The following is a 12,793-nucleotide window of genomic DNA, read 5'->3' on the forward strand; positions in this document are numbered from 1 at the left end:
TCAAAAAAGTCCTTGCTTTATTCTTCCAGGCTAGGGAAAATCCCCCTGCAGGCTCTTATAACATCACCTGGCTGGTGGTAGAATTTTCCCACTGGTCTAGTTCCCTTTCCATATCGATGCTACGTGACAATGGAATGTCTGTATGGCTGGATTCTAGGGTGAGTCTGAGATAGTGTGACCTCAAGTGCAGGCAGGCTCTTTCTGTCATAACCATGCCCTTTAGCACTGGTGTCTGGCATGGTTAACTCTTAATGCCTTGAGAGTAGACTGCTTGTAGCTCAGAGCTCTTCAGCCGAGAATTAACATGGTACATATGGTACAGGCACACCTATTGTGGGTCCTGTTATAGACCACTGCAATAAAGCAAATATCGCAATAAAGCAAGATCACACAAAAATTTTGGTTTCCCAGTGCATATAAAAGTTATATTTACACTATCCTGTAGTCTGTTAAGTACACAACAGCATTATATCTTAAAAAAAAAAAAGTATATACCTTAATTTAAAAACTTTTTGACTTTATTGCTAAAAAATGCTATCACCTGAGCCTTCAGCGTGATAACATCAAAGATCACAGATCACCAGGACAAATACAGTAATAATGAAAAAGTTTGAAATATAGCGAGGATTGCCAAATGTGACACAGAGACACAAACTGAGCAAACGCTGTTGGAAAAGTGGTACCGATAGACTTGCTCAACACAGGGTTGCCACAAACCTTCAATCTGTAAAAAAAACACAGTATCTGCAAAGTGCAATAAAATAAGGTCTGCCCGTACATGGACTGAATGGCCTCAATGGCCTCTTCTAGTATCCAGGCCCTTTACAGTGTGACTTGCAACTTTTCCCATCAAGAGGTAGCATCTATTTCCCTACTCCTTAAATCTAAGCTGATCTTGTAACCTGCTTTGACCAACAGAAGTGACACTGTGTCACTTGCTAGCCTGAGCCTCAAGAAGTCTTGAGCATTTCTGCTTGCATTACTGCACGTCCACCACTGCACATGGTGAGTAGATGCCTCGCTGACCTTCTGGAGAATGAAAGATGTGTGGAGCAGAGCCAGTCACCCCCACCCAACTTATCCTACCCCAGGCCATTCTAGAGCAGCAGACAGCCAGCCAACCTCCAGACATGTGGGAGAACCCAGCCAAGATCAGCAGTTGCCAAGCTGACCACCATAGATGTGAGAATAATAAACACTTTTTCCTATGTACCACTGAGGTTTGGTGATATTTCTTACACAGCTAGAGCTAAATGATATATCTAGCTTGTTAAAAAATATGAGACACTCACATACATAATTTTTTGGAATCCTTTCCCCAAAAGGCAGATATTCTCTTGACTGTCCTGAGCATTCCCTGAGGGCAGCTTGTATTTCTGCTACAACCTCTACTTCATTCCACTTTTTCATGGTTTGCATTTTTCATTTACATGTATAATGACTCAATCTGGTTTTGCCCCCTATGGTGTCTCTAACAGTGTCTGGCACACAGCTGGTGCTCAGAAAATGTTCAGGTTACCCATGATGACCATGACCAGTTTCTCCCCATTCACCCCAAGCCCCCCGTCTGCTCACCTCCAGGGGTGGGTAGGGCTGCATTCCCAATGCCTGGATCTCGACTGTTCCACTCCCAGTCAGTGGTGCCGTGGCACTGTACACCTCCACTACGCCATTCCCGCCAGGGTTGGGACGCCCGGGGGCGCCCAGGCTCTGGGGTGGGGGTGGGGGAGGCTGGGGGGGTGGGGGTGGGGGCAGTGGTGGAGGGGGTGGAGGAGGAGGTGGAGGCTGGGTGAGGTAGCTCGGTGCAGAATGCATATTCAGGCTACTCTGAAATCAGAAGGGAAAATTAAAGTGTCATAGCCTCTCGATACCAGCCATCTGACTTATCAGTGGGGAAGGATATTTGCCTTAGCCACCCATGTGGAAAGAGCAGCCACTCACAGGCAGCTCCAAGGACAGGGCTGAGAGGGGGCATGGAAACAAAGTCATGGGAGAATTCAAGAAGCCATCAGTCAGGTGTCACTATCCGTTTTCTCTATGAAAGTCAGCAAAAGTGGCCCAGCTTGTGCAGAAATGAGCTCAGAGAGCAGGCCTAATGCCACTGTCTTTAGAAGGGCTTGCTTGTAGGATTGGCTCTGAACTGGCATCTGAGAACCTGCCTTGTAGAAGGTTCCTTATGTCGATAAGGCTATTTTGCCCACCTGGGGCGCCGACCCTACGGCAACACCTCAGACTGTTAGCACAAACAATGTGACTTACAGTGAACCCCTCCTTCCCATCTGGGTGTCTGGAATTTTGGTTTGTGGCTGGGTGCCTACGTGACCAATCCCCGGTAAAAGCCCTGGCCTTAAGAGTCATAGGTGTATTTCCCTGGCAGAAATACTGCACACGTCTTGACTGCTGGAGGAAGACGTGTGCTCTGTGCAGCCTCTCCCCACTTCCCCAAGTGGGAGAACATTGGAGACCTGGAAAAACGATTTTCTCCAGACTTCAGCTGCTGGGTCTTTTTCCCTGGCTGATCCTGCTGTGTATCCTTTTACTTAATAAACCACAGCCAAGAGCACACCCATCCTGAGTCCTAGGAGTCTTTCTAGAGAGTCACCAAATCTGCAGATGGCCATGGATCCCCGAGACATAGCCGCTGACTTCTCGAAATTGACTCTACAAAAATAATCAAGCAGGTGGGCAAAGGTAACCATACGTGGATGTTATTCTGGTAGTTTTTATAACAGCAAAAAATGGCAACGGCCTCCATGGCCTTTCACGGAAGCCTGGCTAAACAGAGGATGGTCCATTCCCATGGAATGGCACAGAATCCTTTGTAGCTGTTAAAGTGGTGGTGCCAATCAGTATCTCAGAAAGGGTGCTTCTCTTAATTGCTGTTCCTTGGGTTCCAGAGGTAAGTATGTCTGGGGAAAACTCTGGGGTGACAAAATCAAAAGTATTTCTTCACTGCAGGAAAAACCCAGGGACAGAGCAAGGAAAGGTAGAACGCCTCCACCTCAGGGTGGGTTGACCAGAGATCCCTTTCCTACTGGAAAATCCCAAGGAGCCACTGTTCCGAAGAACATTTCGGGAAATACTCACGTAGGGTTGTAGGCATAGATGATGATGTTAAACAAAAGGCAAGGTAAAAAAAGCAAGTTCCAGGACAATGCCTATAGCATGACCCATTTATATAGATGCGTATATTTTAAATATATTTATATAAAAAGCTATTTCTATCTCTATTTGTATTCAAAGGTCAAGAAAGGCAGACACCAAAATTTTGGTAGTGTTTTCTTTGAGTGGAGGGAGTAATGGTGATTGACTGATTGACTTCGTAATTTTTTTTTTTTGACCGCACCACACAGCTTATGGGATCTTAGTTCACTGACCAGGGATTGAACCCAGGCCCTCAGCAGTGAAAGCACAGAGTCCTAACCACTGGACAAGCAGGGAATTCCCTGATTTCCCAATTTTTATTCTGTAAAATTTCAAACTTACAGAAAGGTTGCGAAAAGAATACAATGAACGCTCTTCATACTTCATCTAATTCACCAGTTGTTACCATTTTGCCACATCTACAATGTCTGTGTGTGTGTGTGTGTTTTATCAAGCCTGTAAGTTAGTCACAGACATCATGACAATTTATTCCTTAAAACTGTACTCAGACGCGTCCCCTGAGAACAAAGACATTCTCCTATAGAACCATAATTCGATGATCACATACAGGAAATTGAATATGGATATAATACTATTATCTAAAATATTCAAATTCCTTCATATTCTAACTCCCCAAGGGTCCCAATAAGGCCTTCATAGCTTCCCCCACCCCTCACCCAACACAGGATCCAACCAAGAATTGCAAATTCATGTTTCTTTACTTTCCAGATTAAGACTAATTTAAAAAAAAAATTTTTTTTAACTTCTCTTTTGTGTACTTTCAAGTGTTTTTCTAATGGATGTGGAACACTTCTGTTAAGAAGAAAAACAGGAGTCAAAACAACTGGACTGTGGCTATGAAACCCCAAAGTCATGTTCTGGGTCCCAGCTGAATGTGGCAGCTTCCCCACCCACAGCAGGGCTGGCCAAGGGGAAGCTGACAGCCCTCCTCAGCTTGAGGGATAGCTGGGGCCAAGCCCCCTCCTTTCTACAAGATTCTGAATCTGCAGGAGTCAACATGCAGGCCTAGAATCAAGATCCCGTGAGAAACTGGCCACCTCCTTACCTGCACAGGCGGGGGGCCCTGGGGCATGGGCTGGTCCAGGGATGTGAAGGCCGACATGGCGGACATGAGCACGTCATCGCTTACCAAGATGTTCCCCTGCACCAGGGTCTGGATCAGCGGAGATGGGGGCACGGTAATGTACGTGGAGATCTGGACAGTGAGAGAGAGAGAGAGAGAGAGGAAAGGAGAGAAAGAACATGTCTGAGGTTCTGGAAGGAAGCAGAGCGCATGATGCAAAAGATCTGGGTTCCAGAGTCCCACAGACCTGGATTCCATCTCTGCCTCTGCTACTGCTCCTGGTCACGTGATCCTGGGAGAGTCACTCCACCTCTCTCAACCTCCATTTCCTCATCTACCAAATGAGGAGAATAAGTCACACCTCCCTGTAAGGCATATACCATATGACCCAGCAACAATCCTTCCTGGCCTCTATCCTAGAGAAACACTCACACCTGTCCACAGGGATTCCACAAAAGAGTACTCTGCACAGCCTTGTTTCTAATAGTGAAAAACTGGAAATAACCTCGATGTCCATCAATAGGAGAACAGATTAAAAATACAATATAGTCATGGATAGAATATTTTAGACAGCAAGTAAGAAGTATTGCATGGAAAATAAAATTATACGATAACATGTACATTATATAGTCTCATCTTTAAAAATCTAAAACAATACTACTACGTAATTTCTGTGGGTACTTAAGTAAGTATGTGACAGTATAATGATATGCTCTCAGCTTAACAGCAAGGATGAAAGGCAGACCTTACAAGAGGGTGTCAAACATGCAGTGACTGTTCCTGTCAGTAGATGTAAAGGGTGTTTTGTTTTGTTTATTTGTTGCCTTTCTTTACCGGCATCTTCCTAAGTCACCTGTCTGTAAGACCCCTGCAGAGAGCAGCAACTGAGCCCCTGAACCCAGAGTCCCTGTCCAAACAGGATGTCCTTGCCCTCAACCAAGCAAGGACAGCCCAGGCAGGGTAGGGAAACGCCCCATGTCACCGCCAGGAAAGGCAGTGACATGTATTTTTACAATGTTACATGCATTAGGCTGAGACCAAAAAAATGGGAAATCATTTCCACATCCATTCAACTCACTTAGGCAGGGCGATTCATGTTTGCCCATAACCGACCAATTGTTTTCTAAAGCTTTTTCTTTGCCCAGGACTGGAAGAATTTCCCTCTCTCCTATTGAAAAAAAAAAAGGGGGGTTGGGGAGAGAGGGAACTTTTTCTACTAACGAAACTCGTAATCAAGGAGTGAGACGAACAACTGTTCTGTGTTGGAAGACGTCTGTGGTAACTTGGAAAGTTTCAGTGTACACGTCCTGTGCATCTGGAGGTGAACACTTTTATCTTGATGGCAGGAGTTATATCTATACAATGGGTAAAGATAATGTTTTAGAGGAGTAAGGAGACAAGAGGAAGCCAGAGGGAAATCTGACCCCATGACCTGGCATCCTGGGACATATCCAGCCCCCTTTATGAGGATTCTTTAACCCCTCTGAGTCCCCACCCAGGGTGTCTTTGCTCCAGAACTGTGTTCCTGACTGAGGACTCTGGAAGTTCTCCAGATGCCCCCAGCCTGCCCTGTTCCCTGACCTCCAGACTTGTATATCCATCTGCATCTTCACTGCCTCCACTTAAAGGTCCAATGGGCACCTCAAATTCAACATGAGCAGCTGAACTCCTGACACCCCGCTGCCAAAACCTTCTCCTCACTGTTTTCCCCACTTCAGTTAATGGCAACTCCAACTCTGGTCACTCTAACTCTGGACTCTTTGTTTTTTTTTTTTTTTAATATTTATTTATTTATTTATTTTGGCTGAGCCAGGTCTTAGTTGCGGCACATGGGATCTTTAGTTGCAGCATTAGGGCTTCTTAGTTGGGGCACGCAGGATCCAGTTCCCTGACCAGACCAGGGATCGAACCCAGGCCCCCTGCACTGGGAGCATGGAGTCTTACCCACTGGACCACCAGGGAAATCTCACCCTTGATTCCTCTTAATCTCACACTCTATATCCAATCCATCCACAAGCTCTGTCAGCTCCACCTTCAAAATATTTCCAAAATCTCATCCCTTCTCTCCACCTCTACTGTCACTATCTTGGTCAAGCATTGCCCAGATTTGTAAAGTAGCCCCCTAATGGGTCTCCTGGATTTCTCTCTTGACTCCCATCAAAATCTCTTGTCTTGGGCATCAGGGTAGACCCTAATCCAATCTGACTCATATCCTTTTAAGAAGAAGAGATTAGGACATAGAGAGAGACACCAGGGTGCCCGTGTACAGAGGGACAAGCATGTGAGGACACAATGAGAAGGTGCCATCTGCCAAGCCAAAGAGAGAGGCCTCAGGGAAACCAACCCTGGGAACACCTTGATCTTGAACTTCCAGCCTCCGGAACTGTGAGAAAATAAACTTCTGTAGCTTATGCTGTCCAGCTTGGAATTTTGTTATGGCAGCTCTAGCAGACTAACAGAGAAGGCTTTATAGGCTGGCCAGTGTAACAAATTTTAATTCCAGTTATGCAATAGAGTGTTATTAACTATAGTCACCATATTTTACATTAGGTCCTTTCACATATTCATACTTGAATAGTTCAACAATAAAAAGGATTTTTAAGTATTGTTGGGAAATTAATCATTTCAACTCTATCACAGTGTATGAAACAACAATAAAAATGAAAAGATATTCTTGCAGCTGAAAAAAAAAAATCTGTTGTCTTACAGCAGCCAGGGTGACCTAGTTACAGTGTGAATCAGACTATATCCCTCTCCTAATCAAAACCCTCCAGTGGCTCCTATCTCACGCAGAGTAAAAGCCCACAGACCCACACGATTTGCCAGGACCCCCCTATTGCCTCTCTGACCTTATCACCTCTCACCCTCCTCCTCATTCACTCAGCTCCAGGCACTCTCACTACCTTGTTGTTCTTGGAATAAACCCAGCACACTCTGCCTCAGGGCCTCTGCACCTGCTTATTCAGCCACCTGGAATACTCTTCCCCAAAGCAGCTTCGTGACTATTTCTCACCTCCCTAGGTCTCTGCACAAACATCACCTCTTCACAGAGCTCATCCCAGAGCACCATGTACAAAAGGGCAAATCCCTGTCTTGGCATCCCCTATCTCTCTGCACTTATCCTGGGAAAAGCACATCTCTACACATCTGTTTGGGTACCATCTATCTCACCCAACGCCATCAGGGCAGTGAACTGGTCTTTTGTCCACCCCTGTACCCCTAGTGCCTACACAGTGGGTGCTCAAAAAGACTTAACTAGATGAATGAACAAAACAAATGAATGAATACCTGGCGATTGGCAGGAGGCGGGGCCTGCTGAACTGCCGTGGGTGCTGCTGAAGGTGTGTAGATGCTGTTGGTGGCCAGTGAGACTGTGGCCAGGGGCGGGGCACTCCCCTGGCATTGTTCCCGCTTGTGGGTCATAAACGCCGGCAGCGAGTTGAACTGCTTCTTACACTTCCCACAGAGAAAGACATCCTCATCATCTAGGGGTCATGCCCGCAGAGCCGCAGAGGGAGGGAAATAATGAAAAAAAAGCAGGAATAAAGGAGGTGGCATCACAGTGAGAAACGGGAGGCTGGACGATGAGAACGGCAAACTAGTGGCATTCTATGACTCAATTCCATGATCAACTCTGTGCTTCCTATGAGCTTTCAAAACCATGCTGGCCCCTGCGGGAATATCCAGCCAGGTTCACCCAGGTATCAGAAAATTAGAAATCAGGAAATAGTAAGATGGGTTCGCTTCAAAGTTGAGATATTCAGAATCTTTATCCTGCCTGAATTTATTCACCAGTTGCATCCTCTGTTCCCCCGCCAAGCTGCCTCTCTCAGAACAACTCATTCTGCAAGGCTCAGCTCAGATGTCACTTCCTCCAGGAAGCCCTCCTCAAGCAGTGTTCACAGCTCCTTCCTCTGGGCAAGTCTCTCCTATCACATTTTTCCCATTACCACCATATTTCCTAAGGGAAGGAAATATGTCTTATTTATCGCCATAACTACAATATATTCTGGGCACACAGGAGGCCTTCAGTGGATGTCTGTTGAATGCATGAAAAACTAAATCAATGATTAGCTACACTTAACACCACCCATTATTGAAGGCTCACCACAGGCCATGCACTGTGCCAAGCTCTTGACATGTTGTGGCAAGAATGTCTAACTGTCATTCAACATTCACTCTTCCTTCTTAAAGAGTAATACAAGTTTTAGTGAGAAACACAGCCATCCAGTTAAAGACCGTATTTCCCAGACTTCTTTGCAGCTAGACATCTCATGTGACTGAATTCCGACCAACAGGACAACAGCAGAAGTATACTGTCTATACAACTTCCTCTTAAAAAGAAGGGGGTATGACTTCCACCTCCTTCTTTCTTCTCTTTCTATTGGCTGGAGTGTGGAAATGAAAATGGGAGGTTGGAGGAGCCATCTTGGACCACATGCTGAGAGCAACAGAGCCATGAGAAAGAAGGGGTCTGAGTCATCAGGACTTCACACAGTAGAGAAATAAACTTTAATCATGTACAAACTACAAGAAACTTGCGTTTCTTATTTACAACAGCTAAAACCGAATCCCAAGTACCCTCACAAGATTCCTATGAGGTAGGACTATTATCCCCATTTTACAGATGTGGAAACTGAGGCACAGAGAGGTTAACTCACTTGCCCAAGGTCACAGAGCCAAACTATGGGAACAAGGATTCAAACTCAGGTCTGTATCTCTTTGTCCCCAGCATTGTTCCCAAGTACTCAAAACTCTTTGTAGAATGAATGGATGAACATACAGACTCACACAGGGCTCTAAAGGAAGTTCCTTGCCCACTCTGTATCTCAAGGGCCTGAGCTGTAAATTGGAGAGATTTATGCTTAGCTTCATAGGGGGAGGCTGAGAAATGACTTTGGGTCAAAGGTACAAACAAGCATTGCTAAGCATCGGGGATCCTAGTCATTCTCTGTCACGATCCCCACATTCACTAAGTAACTGAGAAAGTGTCCTCAGAGCTAAGCAGAGAAAGGTCTGAGCCTGAAGATCCAGGCCGGGAGGAAGGGGAGAGGGTTCAGACACCAGAGGACAACCTGGGGACCACAGTGGGCAGTTCACTCCCACCCCACCTCATCAGCCCCACCTGTTTTTCGCAAGAAGCTACTCACCCTTCCCACTGTTGAGCCTGAGCAGATACTCACCCAGGGGCTGGATGGCAGGGGGTGCACTGACGCTCTGGCCTGTTGGATCAGGAACTGCTCCTTGGCCATCCAACAACGACTGGACGGCCAGGACAGTCTGATTGTCCATTCCTGAAGAAAGAAAAGCAGCCTTTTTGGAAGGTGGGCCCAGCATCCTGCTCTGACTTCACCCTTACAAGCCACACCCACGGCAAGGCCCCCACGGCAAAAATGTCTGACTGTGCCCTAATATACATTCTCTCCTACTTCCACTGCAATAGAATCCAAGATTTTTGGCTGGAAACATGGCCCCAGAATAAAGATTACACGTCCCAGCCCCTCTTCCAGCTAGAGAATGTCTAATTTCTAGCCAACGGGAGCTTTTGGGAAGTTTTCTTAAAAGCTGCCTGGTATGTGACCCCCTTCTTTATCCGATCCTCCATCCTACTTCCTAGAAGAAGAAGATGATGGTGGGAACTCTAGCTGCTATCCCAGATCATGAGGACAAAGGCACTGCAGGGCAAAAAACTGGAAAGATCCTGGGCCTCTAAGGACCTTGCAGAACACAGCCACTGTCACAGCTCTAGACTGCCTCTTTCTGGACTCCCACAAGGGAGAAATAAACTTCTAGCTTGTTTAAGCCTCTGCTAGGTTGGGCTTCTCTCTTACTCATGGCTGAATCTAATCTAAAATGCAACAGCCCCTCTGGAAATCAAGTTACCGAGTCTTCCCCATCCACACCCCACAAACCCCACAAATCTGTTTGTACTTGGGCTTCTCTTGTTTTCCAATGTGTGCTTATTTTTTCAGTTCATCAATAAACAGCATAATCTGGATTTGCGGTCGGGGGGGACTCTTGAGAAGCTGACTATGTCCATGTTTTCCAATCAGCTGTCACTGTTGAGGTTCTCAGCAGCACACTATCCATCCATGTCACCGGCTGGAGGACAGGCCTCCTCACATCTAAGTGGCCACCAAGGCACAATGCCTCCCTCCCATTAACCCAGAGGGTGTCTCCTCCTCTCTGTCCTCCCAGCCAACTTCTCAGCTCTTACCTGGACACCTGCATCAGCTTCTAACTGAAAGGCAATTAGAACCATTAGCTCTGCAACCAAACTGAATTCATACTTTCCCCTGTCACAACGCAGGCTGTGTGCCACTAAGGCCAGCCCTTCTCTCCATCTCCTCCTGCTCCTTCAGATACCGCTCTCCACCAACTGGCCCATCTCACACTGTGCCCACAACCTCTCCTTCCCATCAGTGGCTATACGCACTTGGGTCTCTCTAGAATGGCCTCCCAAACGCATGTTCTCATATTTCCTCCTTTCAACATCGAGCAACCAATGAGAGTTGTCTACGCCCTCCATCTCCTCTGCCCACCTCCCAATCCTCCTCCACCCACTCCAGTGGGGTTCAAGCCCCCATCATTCCACCAGAACCACCAAAGACCACCCGGCAGTATCAGACATTCCTTCTTGAAATACCCCTTTCTTGGGCTCCAGGATGCCACCCTCCCTGGATCTTCTCCCACCTTTCTGCTTGCTCTTTCCCAGCCTCCTTTACTCTCTTCTCCTGTCCATCCCGTTTCTATTTTGAAGGGTTCCTTCCATCTGACTCTCTTCTTCCTCTTATACTCTCCCCGAGAATCCTCACTCGCCCTCATCTAGTTCTTCCGAATATCTGGAGTTTCAAACCTGGGGTTCATGCTCCCCAGAATGAGCTTCAGGAAATCTTTTATCATATTGTGCAAAATTGTATGTGTTTGTGCGCAAATCTGTACATGAATGTTCATAGCAGTTTTATACATAATAGTAAAAAACTGGAAACATGTCAGATGTCCTTCAGTGGGTGAACAGTTAAACTGCACTGCATCCATACACGGAGCACTTTTTAGCATTAAAAAGGAGCAAACTATTGATATAAACAACTTGGATGAATCTCTAGGGAATAACAATGAGTGGAAAAAACCAATCTGGGAACCTCCCTGGTAGCACAGTGGTTGAGAATCCACCTGTCAATGCAGGAGACATGGGTCTGATCCCTGGGCCGGGAAGAACCCACATGCCACAGAGTAACTAAGCCCATGCACCACAACTACTGAGCCTGTGCTCTAGAGCCCATGAGCTGCAACTACTGAGCCCATGTGCCACAACTACTGAAGCCCACACACCTAGAGCCCATGCTCCGCAACAAGAGAAGCTACCGCAATGAGAAGACCGCACACCCCAATGATGAGTAGCCCCCACTCGCTGCAACTAGAGAAAGCTCACATGCAGCAATGAAGACCCAATGCAGCCAATTAAAAAAAAAAAAAGCCAATCTCAAAGGTTATATACTTTATGATTCTAATAACATGACATTCTTGAAATGATAATATTTTAGAAATGGAGAATAGATTAGTGTGGTTGCCAGACAACAGGGATGGGGAGTAGGGGAAGGAGGCGAGTGTAGCTATAAAAGGGCAACATCTTGTAGTGACAGAACTGTTCTGCATGTCAACTGGCTGTAATACTATAGGATAGTTTTACAAGATGTTACACTGGGGGAAACTAGGTAAAAGATAAATGGAATCTCTCTGTACTATTTCTACAACTGCACATGAATCTACAGAAAAAAAAATATTTCAAAATAAAAAGTTCAATTTAAAAAATACTGCTTGTCAAAACTATGGAGACAATAAAAAGATCAGTGGTTGCCAGGGGGTGGGGGGAGGGATGAACAGGCAGAGCACAGAGGATTTTTAGAACAGTGACACTACTCTATATGATAATAATGATGGATAATGTCATCATACAATTGTTCAATAGTATGTACAACACCAGAGTGAAACTTAAGATAAGTTATGGACTTCAGGTGGTTATGCTGTGTCTAGGCAGGTTCATCCTCAGTAACAAACGCACCACCCTGGTGAGTTATGTTGATTAAAGGAAAGGTTATAAATGTGAAGGATCAAAGGTATATAGGAAGTCTCTGTATCTTCCAACTGTGTAAACCTAAAACTGCTCTTAAAAAATAAAGTTTTTGAAAAAAATGCTGTCTATCTAAAACTCAAACTAAATGTGTCATTCCCCACCCCTAAGTTTGTTCCTCTCCTCGTCATCCTCATCAGTAAGAACCACTGGGCACCACTGTCCACCCAGCCAAAGACCCTGGGGCACCCCCTGATTCTTCCCTTACCCTATCTCCCTTCACACCCTGATTTCTAGTCCTTCAGCAAACCTAGCCTAGTCTGTCTCCCCAATATCTCTCAGATCCACTTTTTCTCCCTCCCCATAGCTGTCCCCAGGGCCCAGGCCACCATCAGTTCTCAGCAGGACAGCCACAGTGGTCTCACCTCCCCACTGCCACTCTGGCCCCCCCACCATCTGTTCTCAGAGCAGCCAGGGTGAACTTTATAAAACAT

At 46.0% G+C, this 12,793-nt stretch overlaps 1 protein-coding gene across 9 annotated transcripts in view; it reads right to left on the reverse strand.

Annotated features, from left to right (window-relative positions):
- ZNF341 (zinc finger protein 341) overlaps nt 1-12,793 on the reverse strand; it is a 40,280-nt gene that overhangs the window by 25,599 nt on the left and 1,888 nt on the right. For 2 of the 9 annotated variants that reach the window (XM_057702049.1, XM_057702048.1), the window contains exons 1-4: nt 9,412-9,565; nt 7,517-7,713; nt 4,211-4,360; nt 1,576-1,827 (exon numbers count right to left, since the gene is read on the reverse strand). In XM_057702049.1, coding sequence (XP_057558032.1) covers nt 1,576-1,827; nt 4,211-4,360; nt 7,517-7,713; nt 9,412-9,565 — 753 coding nt within the window. Of the gene's footprint in view, nt 1-1,575; nt 1,828-3,486; nt 4,135-4,210; nt 4,361-4,475; nt 4,563-5,306; nt 5,584-7,516; nt 7,714-9,411; nt 9,566-10,159; nt 11,543-12,793 lie in introns of those variants that run through there. The other 7 variants (XM_057702050.1, XM_057702053.1, XM_057702047.1 and 4 more) reach the window with 7 other exon arrangements.

The sequence above is a fragment of the Hippopotamus amphibius genome, chromosome 12, assembly GCF_030028045.1.
Source record: "Hippopotamus amphibius kiboko isolate mHipAmp2 chromosome 12, mHipAmp2.hap2, whole genome shotgun sequence".
In the NCBI taxonomy this organism is placed as follows: Eukaryota; Metazoa; Chordata; class Mammalia; order Artiodactyla; family Hippopotamidae; genus Hippopotamus; species Hippopotamus amphibius.